Source organism: Varanus komodoensis, unplaced genomic scaffold (genome assembly GCF_004798865.1).
Source record: "Varanus komodoensis strain SLA01 unplaced genomic scaffold, ASM479886v1 scaffold20_1, whole genome shotgun sequence".
Taxonomy (NCBI): domain Eukaryota; kingdom Metazoa; phylum Chordata; class Lepidosauria; order Squamata; family Varanidae; genus Varanus; species Varanus komodoensis.
The window spans coordinates 7705295-7720436 of record NW_025335587.1 but is presented as its reverse complement, the minus strand read 5'-3'; the positions used below and the strand labels follow the sequence as shown (position 1 = coordinate 7720436).

The 15142-nt window shown below is 44.7% G+C and overlaps 1 protein-coding gene across 4 annotated transcripts in view; it reads right to left on the bottom strand.

Annotated features, from left to right (window-relative positions):
- Positions 1–15142, bottom strand: part of FGGY (FGGY carbohydrate kinase domain containing) — a 211476-nt gene that overhangs the window by 180579 nt on the left and 15755 nt on the right. For 3 of the 4 annotated variants that reach the window (XM_044430203.1, XM_044430206.1, XM_044430204.1), the window contains exons 2-4: positions 14353–14564; positions 9984–10095; positions 3340–3491 (exon numbers count right to left, since the gene is read on the bottom strand). In XM_044430203.1, the coding sequence (XP_044286138.1) occupies positions 3340–3491; positions 9984–10095; positions 14353–14553 (465 nt within the window). In that variant the 5' untranslated portion in view covers positions 14554–14564. Of the gene's footprint in view, positions 1–3339; positions 3492–9983; positions 10096–14352; positions 14565–15142 lie in introns of those variants that run through there. The other variant, XM_044430205.1, reaches the window with a different exon arrangement.

Sequence of the window (15142 nt, the reverse complement as noted above, 5' to 3'; positions counted from 1 at the left end):
TGGTAAATTTCCTTCCATATGAATCTCCTCAAACACTGTGGCATATCAACTATTTGTTTAACTCAAGGAAGCAGAACTTGTGGCCTGTGATTTGCTTTGGCCTACAACTGCCACCACCCTAGCCAGCCTAGCGAATAGTGAGTGATGGTGGGAGGTGTAGCCTTCTAAATGTTTTGGCCTACAAGTTGTTCATCTCTGGATAACTACACAGCAGTGATAAAATAATCCATGTTAAGCAATCCAGAATGTGCAACCTAATAATCACAATCTACTGTTTCCATTCAGCTTTTTTTTTGAGATGGAAAGAAAAACATATCATCCTTAAAGGCTCAGACCCACTTGACCATAGCTTGTTCTGCCTGTTTACCAAGACTCATCCCTTGCACCCCCAAAGGCTCTACTTTGGGGAACCTTGTCCTGCCCTCCACTGTTGTTATGCAACAAGCACTGTAAAGCACCTTATATACCCAGAAGTGGTACATAAAATATTCTAGTATAAGAAATTATACTAGGCCATGGTTTCCACAAAATGCAGCAGCATCTTAGCCAAAGGCTATGCAAACACACATGTCAACATGTGAACTATTTTAAACTACTAGGAGAACAGAAAGAATGCTAGCCTGCCCATTTCTCTCAAAACATACTGTTTTGTACTGACTGGAAGTAATACCAACAGATCCTATTACCCAACCATTGGGTGGCAGACTATTGTCACAGAATTTCTCATTGACTATTCCATATCCATGATTCCAACCCTGGCAAGCCATGGAGATCTTACATTTTCGCACCCACTTATTTCCGTATGTGGCCACATTTGTCTGCTTGGGACTACTAGACTAAACATTTTTGTTGGCAAACTCTATTTGTTGATATTTCTAACTCCCATTTAAGAGTGAGCATGAAACCCAACCTTTCCTAAAACTATTATAAATAATTAGAAGACCACTGAAGTATGGAACAGGAGCTTAAGTGAATATTCATATTTCATGACAGGGTCCACAAGCAATGCTAATTAACCCCCATTAACATGAATCTGTCACTATCTGCTTCTGCCAGTTAGCTTCCCCGACCTTCCCTGTCCTCTACCTTGTTATTCTACGGTGCGAGTCAAGAAAAGAGACTCCAGCTGCTGTAAGATGACAGGAGGTAATTTACATTTGGCCTTCATTAAGAGACAGAAAACATCATTGAGACCAAATGTAGAAGCCAGACCGGTGCAGGTTATAAAAAATTCAAGTGACACACATTTTTCCCTTTCATCTGACAGTTGGTATTAAGAAACTATATATCAACCTGAGCCACATAAAATTTAAACTAAAGAGAGAGCAATAGAATGTGACTCTAGGAACAGACTGCCTTCTGTCTGCTCAAGGGCTATTTCATACAGATGAAACACATCTACTCAGGTGGCAATTGTAGAGGTTTGGTGAAAGGTTGGTACACTAATCCAAGTAGTCAGAGAAAATAGTGCTAGTAGGGACCCTCCACCATATGCAGGAATTCTTTGGGCATTCAAATAAGAGGGAAAATTAGAATATTCATATAAACAAAAAATGCACAATAGGATCATTGCCAATTATTGTTATCATCATCATCATCATCATCATCATATGTAATGTCATCCTGACTGATTCATATCTTTGGAGGTATAAATTAAATGACCTCAAAAAGTCCTTCAGTGTTCTTGCCTCAGCTAAACTACAACCAAATGGCTATCTAATTTGCTCTTAAAAACATGGCAAGTTATGGGCATCCTCCAACACCTCTTGATATTGAAGAACACAAAAGTGGGGTCTTTAGGTTACCTATCTGTTGGGTACCCATCAAACAACTGCATTTATCTTACTTATCAGCAAATTTATAAATAGTAGGCATGCTGGACACAGATAGTTGTTGGATAGGTACCTAACAAGTGCATACTAAGTATCCAACACATGCAATATTAAGTTAAGCATGTATACTAATCGTATTACTTGATGTGCAGACCCAACAAATGGATGCTAAGAGTGTCTATAAGTCAGTCAAAGGCCTATCCAAACTGGTGCACTGTCATCAGCACAAAACTGCTATAGCCACTGAAGCCATCATAAGAAAGTCATAATGGAGATAGCATTTTTCTGTCTGTCACTTGCATTTAGCAAATAGGTGACTTTTATAAGGTCTATTCTTACCTTTCATGCTAAGAGTAACTGACAGGCCTCGTGGTTGGTGCCTTAACATCACAGCTGATGCAAAAACAAAAACAAAAACCAAAAACCCACAAGTCTTATATGAAGAAATATTAACTGATTTTTGTTCTATACCTATTGACAAAATCATCTCCCATGGATAACATCAAGCCCTTGAGTTCCTTGCAAAAAGATAAAAGGCAAGGTATAAATATAATATAACAACATAATGTAATCAGAACAAACTGTTTTCCCTCTCTCTGTGTTTTGACCCTGCCAGTCTCTCTTTCATTCTTTTATGACAAAAGCCCCATGTTTTTTGCATTCCTTATAGGGAAGAGGTTCTGTTTCCAACCCAAGACATACTTTCCCAACTTTACAGTATTCTTCTTGGGATGGGAAACTGTAACTGCCTTGTCAGTTTCATGTCAATTTCCATAATTGTTTTGGTATCTTTAATGGCATGGCTTCCATTCCTTAGGAGCCACAAGTGTACAAGGTACAGTATGCTAATTTTGTCTGCTCTTCTACCTGCATTACCATAGAGACCTTACTCATCCATGGCACAGCAAATGAGAAGAAATCGTAGAAATACTGCACAAAGGTAGGGAAGCAATTTTTCTGCCAAGCACTGAATTTGCTTTCTCTCTTTGTATTACTAAAGCACCAGTACAGTAAATTACCCTAGTTGTAAATTCCAAGATAGATAAAATGCACATGTAAATAACTAGACAAGGAGCTGGTCACAGCACTCTCCAATTTCCTGTACTGAACATTAACTCTATTATGCCCTAAGGCCACATTTGTGCTTGAATATAAGATTTGCAGTTGATAGCAAATTATGCAGGCTTGCTCTCATTTTCATAAAACCAAATATACAAGATATCAGGCTCCCCTACTGAGAACAAAGGCTTGCACAAAGCACATCAGTGGTCCAACTCCTCAGAAATATCTAATATAAAAACATAAACGCTCAGTAGATTTTTCCAAAGGGTTTACAACATTAACATCATAGTTACTGTTACAATACTAAAAACTTCCCTCTTCCTACAATGCAAATGGTCAAATGCTTTTAACATGTTTCAGCACCACTGAACGAACATTGCAGGTTTGAAGAATCAACATTGCTTGGCAGATACCCAAAATTCAATTGCATTTTTAATGCACTCACTTCTTTCATCCATAGCAACTTAGGCGGCTGCATCTCAACAGATACTGCACCACCAACAAAGCGCAAGACATCATGCTGTGTCCCATTGATGCGTGCCACTTGATCAGCTGCACGGTGGTCCATCCACATGATAATGTTTCTGCTGCATTCTCCTTATAAAACAAAGTCAAATTAAGAATTATTTGGAGATATGTAGCCTACAAACCCAACATGTAGAGCACATACATCCCAACTTTCTTTCAACATGGAGCTTAAGACGTTTGTACACTAAGTTACATAATAGTAGTGTCCTTGCTTCATTTAAGTAAGGACATGTTGTTTACCTATAGCTGCAGTTCTGAGAGTAAGATCTGTTCAATCACACATATGGCTTCTGCACCTGCAGAGGAGCAAAGCAGTACCTGCCATCGGATAAGAGGGATGGGTTCTGTGAAAACACAGAGAACTTCCCAAAGAAATAGTTACAGGTAAGCAACTTGTCTTTCCATGCTAACTTTCTATGGGTAAATTCACAAGCTTACTCACTGGAAGTGGAACATGCCTGCAAGCCAAAGAAAAGCAGGTTGCTTACCTGTAACTGTTGTTCTTCGATTGGCCATCTGTGCAGTCACACATATGGGTGCTGCGCCTGAACAGTGCCTTTGGCCGGAAGATTGACAGCTAACGGTTTTTGGCAGGAAGCTCCGCTCCCCCCCCCCCCCCCCCCGTGGCCTATAAAGAGCAAAGCGTCCACCATTTTGTTCAGTCTTTGCAACCAAATGTGCATCCCCTCGTGGGGAAAAAAAATTTTTTTTTGGAATTTCAGATAGATGTATCAGTACCAATGGATGTATCCACTCACCGACACCGAGAGGGGCCGGCGGGTGGGTTGTGTGGCTGCACAGATGGCCACTTGAAGAACATCAGTTACAGGTAAGCAACCTGCTTTTCTTCATTGTGGCCTCTGTGCATCACACATATGGGTAGATTAACAAGCTTACCATAAAGGAGGAGGGAAGGTGTCCTCAGTGAAGAACAGACAAAAGAACAGCTCTGCCAAAGGAGCAATCCCATCGAGCCCGAACATCAAGATGGTAGCGTCTGGCGAAGGTGCAAGGGTTCGCCCAAGTTGCAGCTTGGCATACATCATCAAGCGAGACCCCGGATGCAAAGGCAGATGAGGTCACAACGGCCCTAGTGGAATGGCCTCAAGGGACTGAAGGCAGATCGAGCTTAGCTAGTTGATAAGATAGGACTATAGTGTGGACTATCCATTTGGAAAGTCTCTGTGGCGTGATTGGATAGCCCCGATCTCTAGTGGAATATTTAATGAACAGTTTATTTGAACGTCGAATAGATTCAGTCCTCGATCTGTAAAAGACTAAGCAACGCCGAACATCAAGTGAATGCAAAGATCTCTCTAGTGGAGTCGATGGTGATGGAAAAAAGGCAGGTAAAACAATGTCTTGTCCCATATGAAAAGGCATAGTCACTTTAGGCAGAAAAGATGGATCGAAGCGTAAAACGATCTTCTCCCTGTGAAAGTTCAAATAAGGAGGGTCTATGCAGAGAGCGCAAAGTTCACTGGCCCTTCGGGCTGAAGTGACAGCCATGAGAAATGCTGTTTTCCATGAAACGAGGCGCAGATCCACTGTCGCCAATGGTTCAAAGGGGGCTTTTGTAAGGGCTTGTAGAACGACAGAAAGACTCCAGGTAGGCATCACTGGTTTGATTGATGGGTTAAGATTATATAGTCCCTTTAGAAATCTCTTGAAAATAGGTTGAGAAAAGAGAGGTGATCCGTCAACTAAGCCACGGTGGTAGGCTATTGCTGCCATATATACTTTAATAGACAACGGTTTTAGTCCAGAATGGTGCAGTTCCAATAGGAACTGAAGGATTTGATATATGGATGACCTGAATGGGGAGAACGAGCGAGACTCGGCAAAGGTGGAAAAACGTTTCCATTTAGCCATATATGATTTCCTTGTGGATGGCTTTAAGGCAGAATCGATGATATGCTGAATGTCAGGGTGCAAAGCTGTAGAATTCGACGGGTCGTGTCTTGAATCAGATGGTACGGAATGAACAAAGAATGAAGGAGAAGAGGAAGCGCCCGAATGGTTGGATTCGACGACTGGATTCGAACCGGTTGAAGTTGTCATCGGTACCGAGGGAATGATGGTAGTCATCGGATGCGCCACACTGTTAGATTCAATGAGAGCAAGTCCGGGTGGCGAAGCATACCATCCTTTTGGGTTATGAGATATGGAAGCGACGGTAGATGAAGATATTCCCCCTGAAAGATGTCGAGTAGTGTCTCAAACCAAGCTTGACGTGGCCACCAAGGGGCAACTAGTATCCCCGATGCCCGGTCGTGCACTATTTTCGCTATGACCCGCATTACAAGAGGGATCGGGGGGAAGGCATAGAAGGTCATGTTGTTCCATGGGATCATGAAAGCGTCCCCTAAGGATGCATGTCCGATTCCCACTCTCGAGCAGTAAGCATTGCACACCCTGTTCTGTCAAGTGGCGAATAAGCCCACGTCGGGAAACCCCCAGCGCTGGAAAAGATGGTTGCGTGTGCAAGGATCTAGCTCCCATTTGTAAGAGGTGAACATGTGCCTGCTGAGAAGATCTGCCTGCACATTGTCTGCACCAGCGAGATGGACAGCCATCAGCGTGATGCCTCTCGGAATGCACCAGTCCCAGATTTTCATGGAAAGTCTGGCCAGGGTCGGTGACTTCGTTCCCCCCTGCTTGTTCAGATAGAAGACGATAGCTACATTGTCTGAAGTTATCTGAATGACCCGATGTTGAAGAATGTCCTCGAAAAAACGCAGGGCTTTGAACACCGCCAGTAACTCCAGGAAGTTGATATGATTTGACGATTCCACGTGCCTTGGGTATATAGTCCGGAGCATATCGCTCCCCATCCCAGAAGAGATCATCGGTACTGAGGGTTATTGAAGGACATCGTGCCCTGAAGGGGACTCCAACAGTCAGATTGGCTGGTATCGACCACCAAAGTAGAGAATGGAGCACAGAAGATGGGATTCGAATCAACTTCAACGGTGGGTCTCTCTGAGGGTGGTACACCTTGTTGGAAAAAGTTGTAGTGGACGGAGTCGAAGCCTGGCGTGCGGAACTACAGCAACCGTGGAAACCGAGGAACCGCGTCTCGTTGCATTCGATGGATGTGGCGAGCAAGAGTGTGTTGTCTGTCCCAAGGAAGGAAGGCTTTTTCCAACGTCGAATCCAAGCGGGCTCCAATGAAGGTGAGCGTCTGTGTCGGAAGAAGAGAAGATTTCTCGGTATTAATACATAGGTCCAGGTCATTCAATAAGACACAGGTTGTTGAATAGACGCAAGGAGTCCCTCCCTGGACTGCGACACTAACAGCCAGTCATCGAGGTACAGGTAAATCTGTATGCCTTGGAGGCACAGGAAGGCACAGACAGGGGCCATACATTTGGTAAATACCCTTGGAGCTGTAGCCAGTCCAAAGGGCAAAACTGTAAATTCATAGAGATGAGGTGCAACCACAAAACGAAGGAAACACCTATAACTCGGGGGATCGAAATGTGGAAATAGGCGTCCTTCAAGTCTAATGAGGCGAACCCAATCCTCTTTCCTTAGCAATGGCAAGATGTTTTGTAGGGTGGTCATCCGAAACTTTTTCGGTGCAATAAATCAATTCAGGTTACGTAAATCCAAAATTGGACGTAGACCACCATCCCGCTTCGAGACCGTAAAGTATCTGGAATAGAATCCATGGAGTCCATCAGATGGGAATACTTGACGAATTGCTCCTTTACGAAGAAGTTGATGCATTTCGTCGAGCAATACTGGTGAACATGATGTAAACCGTATTGGACTCAATGGAGGAATGATGTCAAATTCTATCCGATAGCTGTGCTGAATGATGGACAATACCCACCAATCAGATGTGATGAACTCCCAAATGGGGAGTCGGCTTCGGAGCCGATCCCCAGATGAGAGGAGGGTGGGTATAGTAGGAGTTGGAGGAATGGTTCGCCAGTCCCGTCAACGCTGCCTCCGATCATCAAAACGGCGGCAGCCTTGTTGGTAGCATTGTTGGGGCTGCGGACGGCGGTGCTGTTGTTGTTGCTGACGATGCTGGGGTTGTTGTCTTGGCTGATAAGACTGCCTGTAGGATGGACGATTCCATGACCACTTATGTCTAGTTTGGGTCTGTATCTCCATCCTGTGTGCTGTCATCTGGGATTCATGCAGCTTCTTTAGCTTGTGGTCGGTGCAAGAGTGGAAAAGCCCGGACCCGTCGAAGGGCATTTCCTCTATTCGGCGCTTTCGTTTCCTCCGGAAAACTGCAGTTTCTGAGCCAGGCGTGTCTCCGGAGCGAAACAGCACCGACCAAGGCCCATGAGTCTGTGTCCACGTGGTGCCTGGCCGTGGACAACTGCTGCACCGCGACCTGCATAGCCTCCTTGATTAGGACCTTAGCCAGGTCTCCTTGGTGGTCCGGGAGGGTCGAGGCGACGTGGAGGCGCTGCATAATGAAGTACTGGTACCTCTCCAACATCGCCTCATAATTAGAGATCCGCAGCCCCAGGCCTGAAGCAGCGTAGACTCGCCTGGCCAGGGAATCGATCTTTCGGCCCTCCTTGTCCCATGGTGCCGTATGCCCTCTTGCCTCTCTGCCCTGGGAGGATTCCACGACCATTGAGTTCGGCTTGGGTTGGCGGAGGAGGAGGGGAATGTCCTCCTCCCAGACCCGGTACATCGATTCATACCTCCTGGACGTGGGTTGAGGGTGAGAGGGCAAGTCCCAGGGCTGCGTCATCGCTTGCCGAAGGGTGGTTATGAGCGGCAGGATGATCGATGTTGACTGTTCCCCGCGGACGATGTCGTAGAACTTGTCCATTGTCAGTCCCGGATGCTGGACGGCGTCGATATCGAGGGTCTGGACAAGTCTGGACATCAGCTCCACGAAGGAGATGTGGGATTCGTCCGGTGACGCAGGACCCTGGGATGTGATGGCGACATCTGGGGAGGTTGAGTCGACCTCCAAATCGTTGGAATTGGCACTGTAGTAAGGTGGGGCCAATGACGAAGACTCTGCCAGGGAAAAAGAGCGGCTGCTTTCATCCCGGGGGAATCGTGGGGATGCCCGTCTCGGGTCCGATGGACATGGCCGGTCACGGGATGGCGGAGAGGACCGCCCCCTAGGAGCAGGGTAGTATCCCATAGAAAGTGGGTCACCCCAAGTATGGTAGTAGGGGTGACGCCATCCCTCTGAACGTTGCTCGACGGAGCGGCTCCTCCGGCTCCCCGGTGGAGACATTCCAACATCTTCCTCCATAGTAGCCGCGGGCATGGATGTAGGCAACCGAGCCCTAGGGGGAGAGTCCTGAATTTCCCCATCAGATATCGAGCCCCTTTGCAGAGTTGGAAGGGGCGCAGATGGGAGGTCAGCCGTGCGGCGCGGGGACCCTTGAGGGGTGACCCACATAACCTCCTGAAGAACCGGGTCGGGCGGAGTCAGTACCATAAGCGCCGCCAGTACCAAGGGGGCCGTCGAATCCGAATCCCGGTGATGGGGACGGTCCAAGTCCCTCGGTTCCTTGGGAGGCTTGGAGACTTTCTCCTTTCTGGCCTTCTTATGGCCTGCCGACTTCTCGGGTTCGGCATGCTTTCACTTCTCATGCTTCTTCTTGGGAGAAGAAGAGGGAGCCACCGAAGCAGACGCACCTCCGTCCGAAGGGCAAGAAGGTGGGGCCACAGAAGCGGAGCCAGGCTTTGGGGCAGAGATCAGCAGATCAGACTGCATAAGGGCCCAATCCCAAAGCAGTCTCTGGAGGCGGTTTTCGCGATTCTTCCTGGCCTGCTTGGAGAAGGCCAGGCAATGAGCGCATTTATTGGTCCTATGCCCCTCACCCAAACAGAGGAGGCATAGGTCATGCGGGTCAGTTGGTGACATTTTTGACCCGCACTCCGCGCATTTGTGGAAAGCCGCTTGCTGCGCCATCGTAGAAAAGAAGAAGAGAGAGAGAGTGCAGAGGGTAAGTACATATTTTTGTGTTTTTTTTTATAGATATATCAAAAAAGGAGAGACGTTAAAGAAAGGCTAACGGTCAGAGCGAAGCCGAAAGCAGCACAAGACACAGCAAACGGCAGTCGCAAAGACTGAACAAAATGGCAGACGCTCCGCTCTTTATAGGCCACGGGGGGGGGGGGGAGTGGAGCTTCCCGCCAAAAACCGTTAGCTGGCAATCTTCCGGCTAAAGGCACTGCGCAGGCGCAGCACCCATACGTGTGATGCACAGAAGCCATGACGAAGAACTGAGCATAGTCTTTCTAGAGGAAGCAACATTCATTGCCCAGATGTCTAGCGAATAATGGCAGATCAAAGTGGGATTACATAGAATTTACTTTATGCAAAATTTGGTAGGAATTCTTGCTCAATGAAGGAAGAAACAGATTGTGGTCTTCAACTAAATTATTTCAAACTAATCTATGTTCTGGAGAACTGTGTACGAACACTCCAGGCCTTTGTGGCACTAATCTTCACTATTCCAGTTTCAGCTCTGTCTCCTGCATTATTGTTCCATAGCCCCGATGTTTTCTACTGTTGTTTCATTTAACACTGGAAGTCTTGCATGTCCTATTTAAAGATCTCACCTTCCAAGTTAACTGCCAAGGGCTGGAAATGGCTATTGAGAACAACAAGGGAACAGGTAGCATCAAAGCCAAGTCCTCGAATTTGAGAAATATCAATTCCTTGGATAACTTTCTATGAAACACAAATAAGATACAGAGTCAAAACTGCACATAGACAAAATGTTATTTTTCAAAACACTTCAATAAATCTAAGATGTTCTCAGGCACCTGATTCCTGAACTACCACCTGCATGAAACTCTTCCAGACACACATGTCCCGTCTCTGCCATCAGAAAGAGCGAGAGGGAAGAGGAACTGAACTTACTGTATTCCACCTCCCTCCCAGTGATGCTGAACACGTTCACCAAACCAACCTTTCAGATTAATTAACCAAGATAAATAAAGCTAATGTGCAGCAACACACCTAATTCATCTCAATTTAATAGATTAGCTAAAAAAGATGTGGAGCACTGGGATGGAAATAAAATGAGTAGTACGCAATCTGGGTGATGACTTCATTATCCGTGGTTCCGCTCCTATCTCAATGGCCGGTTCCAGAAGGTGGTGCTGGGGGACTATGGCTCTGCGCCATGGCAGCTATGCCATGGAGTACCGCAGGGGTCCATTTTGTCCCCTTTGCTGTTCAACATATACATGAAACCGCTGGGAGAGGTCATCAGGAGGTGTGGGCTGCGGAACCATCAGTACGCTGACGATACCCAGCTCTACCTCTCGTTTTCCACCAATCCAGGTGAGGCAGTGGCTGTGCTGAACCGGTGCCTGGCCGAGGTAATGGGCTGGATGAGGGCCAATAAACTGAAGCTCAATCCAGACAAGACGGAGGTCCTGTTGGTTGGCGGTTCGGGCTTCGGAGAAGGTGACCTGAACCTTGTCCTGAACGGGGTTGCACTCCCTCCTAGGGACAAGGTCCGCAGCTTGGGAGTGCTCCTCGACCCGGAGCTTTCACTGGAAGCTCAGGTAACAGCAGTGGCGAGGAGCGCTTTCCTCCAGCTTCGGCTAATTCATCAGCTGCGCCCCTATCTGGAGAATGACTGCCTTGCGACAGTGACACATGCGTTGGTGACTTCCCGTCTGGACTTCTGTAACGCGCTCTACGTGGGGCTACCCTTGAAGACGGTCCGGATACTTCAATTGGTCCAAAATAGAGCTGCCAGGCTGCTGACGGGGACTGGACGTTATGTTCACATGACTCCAGTTCTCCGTCAGCTTCACTGGCTTCCCATTGAAGTCTGGGCCCAATTCAAGGTGTTGGTAATGACCTATAAAGCCCTAAACGGCTTGGGTCCTGGTTACCTGAAGGAGCGCTTACATCCTTATATGCCCAGCCGCCCCCTGAGATCGGCGGGAGAGGCCCTTCTCCGGGAGCCCTCCATGGAAGAAGTTAGGAGGGTGGTTACTCGGAGGAGGGCTTTCTCAGCGGTGGCACCTAAGTTATGGAATGCGCTCCCCAGAGAGGTCCGCCTGGCACCGTCGTTATTTGTTTTTCTGCGCCAGGCGAAGACCTTTTTATTTAAGCAGTATTTTAAATGTTAATATTATTGAATTTTATTTGGCCAGGGCGGCTTGTTTTATAGTGTATGTTTTATATTATATATTTGTATTTTATTGTATATATTTTAAAATGTTATTTTAATTTTTTGTTGTAAGCCGCCCCGAGGCTTCGGCGAATGGGGCGGCATAAAAATGTTTTAATAAATTAAAAAAAAAATAAATTATGCATCAATGTGGATCCCTCTTGCCACAAACACATTTTGTGAGTTGCTGATATTTTTACAACAAATTAATAGAAATAAAAATAACAGTTGCCCAGCATCCAGTGTTAAAATATAAACCCACTAACTAAAACAAGTTAACAATTATAATACTGGGAGAATAAAAGGGTTTTCGCCTGACGCTGAAAGAAGCGTTGGCGCCAGGCAGACCTCTCTGAGAAGCATGTTCCACAATCAAGGTTCCACCACAGAGAAGGCCCTCTCCAGATAGTCACCCTCTTGATCTCTTTCAAGGACGGCTCCTGGAGGGGGGCGGCTCTTGTGGTTCCTCTCTCATGCTTCAGTAAATAAATGAGATAGCCCACATGAGACATAGTTACTCCTGGAAGCCTCTAGTATGTACACAGTAGATTCAGGTAGCAATCCTGGTAAGCATGTGAGGAATTAAGTAGAGCTGGTGAGAAATAGTGATTCAATGAAAAAGTGGTGAGACTGACACAGTCATTTGAAGAGAACTGTTCTGAAATAGCTCCTCCAAAGCTGGTTTAATTGATTCTTTGCATGGTTTATGGGTATAAGTATCACTGAACTCAGTTAGGCTTACTTGGGACTGAACCGTTCATTTGCAATGTCTCTATCCTTCCCACCCAACCTCTCTCCCACCAATAAAATACCATATGCAACACCCTGTAAACCTTCAGGTCTGTTTTTAAAGAAAGTATCTCTGGGATTTAACAAGACCTTTTTACACTGAAAATGTTTTTGACAAATTAAAGCAACCCATTGCAAGGTGAATGAAGTGACTTAGAGATTACCTTTATCATATTAAGCCAGCCCTAAATGTTAATATATGTAAATCTACTTACTGGGTGGATTTGCACAACAATGGAAGTAAAATAAGCCACAGCAGCTTATTTTTCCTTCCCAAGTGTGCTGGTGGTTGTGTGCCTACACTGCAAAAAAAAATAAAAATAAAATAAAGAGTAAAATCTAGAGTGCAATCCTATGCATGTTTAGACCAAAAAAAGGCCTTACAACACGCAACATTCCCCAGCTGACATAGTGGTCTAGGAGATGCTGGGCACCGCAAGACTTTTTTTCCATCTTCACTTGCATAACATCATAACATTAGATAGAAAAAAAGGGGAATGGGGAGTAAGTGTGTGGCAAAGATGAGTATTCTGGTTCAATATTCACTTAGCACCTGCTCTGGACCCATCCCCATTCTCTTCTCTTTCATTCAGGAAACTTGCTGCAGTGCATGACTCATGAATGTTTGAAAATGCTGACCAATAAGGACAGTGAACAGTCCACCTACAAATTATCAAGTATTTCATGCATATTTAAAGAACCAGCCTTGTTACACTGAGTAGTCTGACTTTAAAACCTTTTGAAGAGGACTACCCATCCAGCCCTGATGTTCACTGCCAATTGAGGTCATAGTACCGACATGGAGGTGCCAAGATTGAGTCTTGATTAACCAGTGAAACAGAAGAGACAGGTCCTTTATTTTATATTTACAACACTATGTTTTAGATCAGCTTTCCTGGCAGGAATAGCAGTTTTATTCCTTATGGTTGAGAGAGAGAAAGAGAGAGAGAGAGAGAGAGAGAGAAAGAGAGAGAGAGAGAGAGAGAGAGAGAGAGAGAGAGAGAGAGAGAGAGAATCATAAGAAAAGGGATATACCACAAGTCTCCCCTATTGTGACTTCCCACACACAATTAATGAAATTAATTGAAATGCTGAAATGTACATACCTGGGACAGAATACATTTTTAAACTCAGGCACACACATAAACGCACTTATTATAACACGTGTCATCACCTGCCTTGGTGCAACATACTGTTCAGTTTTCCCCAATTTTGTACACAAATGCTTTTCTCTGCATAATTTGTGCCAGATACAATATTTTTCCTTCCAAAACTTCACTTATAAAAAAACAAAAAGTAGCAAAAAGAAACCCACCATAAGCTTATGGTGCTTATTCCATTTTGAGGTTAAGACAAACATCTCCCCAAGAGTTGATATATTCTTTTTCTCTTCTACCATCAGAAAAAAAGATTTGTACCACATTGTTGCAATTTTCTTCTACTCAGAGAGCTATATGGCCTTATCTTTCTGATTTAAAAGCTTCCAACAGCTCTCTTACAAAAGCCATTTATCAGTGTACCCAACTATCCCTCCCACGCCCCCAAAGTAAAAGAGAGAGACAAGCCAAAAGAAGTTGCGCTGAAGTTTTTGAATGGAACCCTGCTATACATATAAGAAAGAACACCAAGAAAAAAACTCGGCTAGCAGCAGAGAATATGGAACTGGCAGACAGAGAGGTAGAACTGTGATAGGAGTAAGCCACATATGGCAGAAGCTTCTGCTGATCTTTGAACCTAGCAGCATATCCATTATATGGACATGTCTAGAATAAAGAAACCCACTTTTTTTTTTTTTTTTTTTTTTTTTTGGAAAATTGAAAGGAGACAAGAGATTGGCTGGCAAATGTCATGTTATCTCAGGCTTCCTAGAAGTTTGTACATCTTGTATGGCTGCGTGAGATAAAATGATTCAATGTGACAAAGGCAGCAGAGGATTATCTATCCTCATTAGACATGTTGATGCACAGCTAGAAGCATACGATTCACAGTGAATGTCTGTTCTGTACCTTTGTAACTATACAACAAGCAGCCCAGATGTCATCAGAGGATTGCTCATAGTAGCCTGGTTGTGGTGCCCAAATTTGAATTGGCTGGTCTGCGTAAGCCACTACCGTCCCAAATTGGTCTACCAAAGCCGCACGAACGCTTGCTGTGCCAACATCAATTCCCACATAGTAATTTACTGGTTCCAGCTTCTCGCCTTGCATTTTGAGCAAACCTTTAGATGACAAGAAAAAAAATCATTTTTAAAATATGCTTTACTTTAGATAAAGCTTCATTACTTAAAGTCATGTTCCGTTATACAATAGATGGTTACCAACAGAATGAATAGTTTTGAGAGTGATGACAGTCATGCCTTATGCTAAGCCAAAATGTAATGAAACATCAGCAGCAGCACTAGCATCAATTTATAACTGATTTTACAAAATGCTTACCTTATGAAGTGCTTTATAAACTTTACTGCAATTCAGACAGAGAATGTAAGAAAGACAAACATGCCAGAATTGCACAAATGTACACTGTTCTACATATTATACAGGGTAATCCTTTCTCCCTGCAGTGTTCCTGTGTGAGACATTTATGTATTTGTATAAGCATTCACACTGCATGGATACAAAGCAGCCCTCAGTTTATGGTAGAGGTGGGAGCTAATTCAAAGTTCATCTGTCTAGCCAATCTATCAGCTACAGGGACTTTTAAATTCCTTTTTATAGAACTGGCACATTGCCATTAGAGATAAATATGTAAACAATAACCTATGTCAAAGAGTCTGTTCTACTGAAGGATAAAACCATT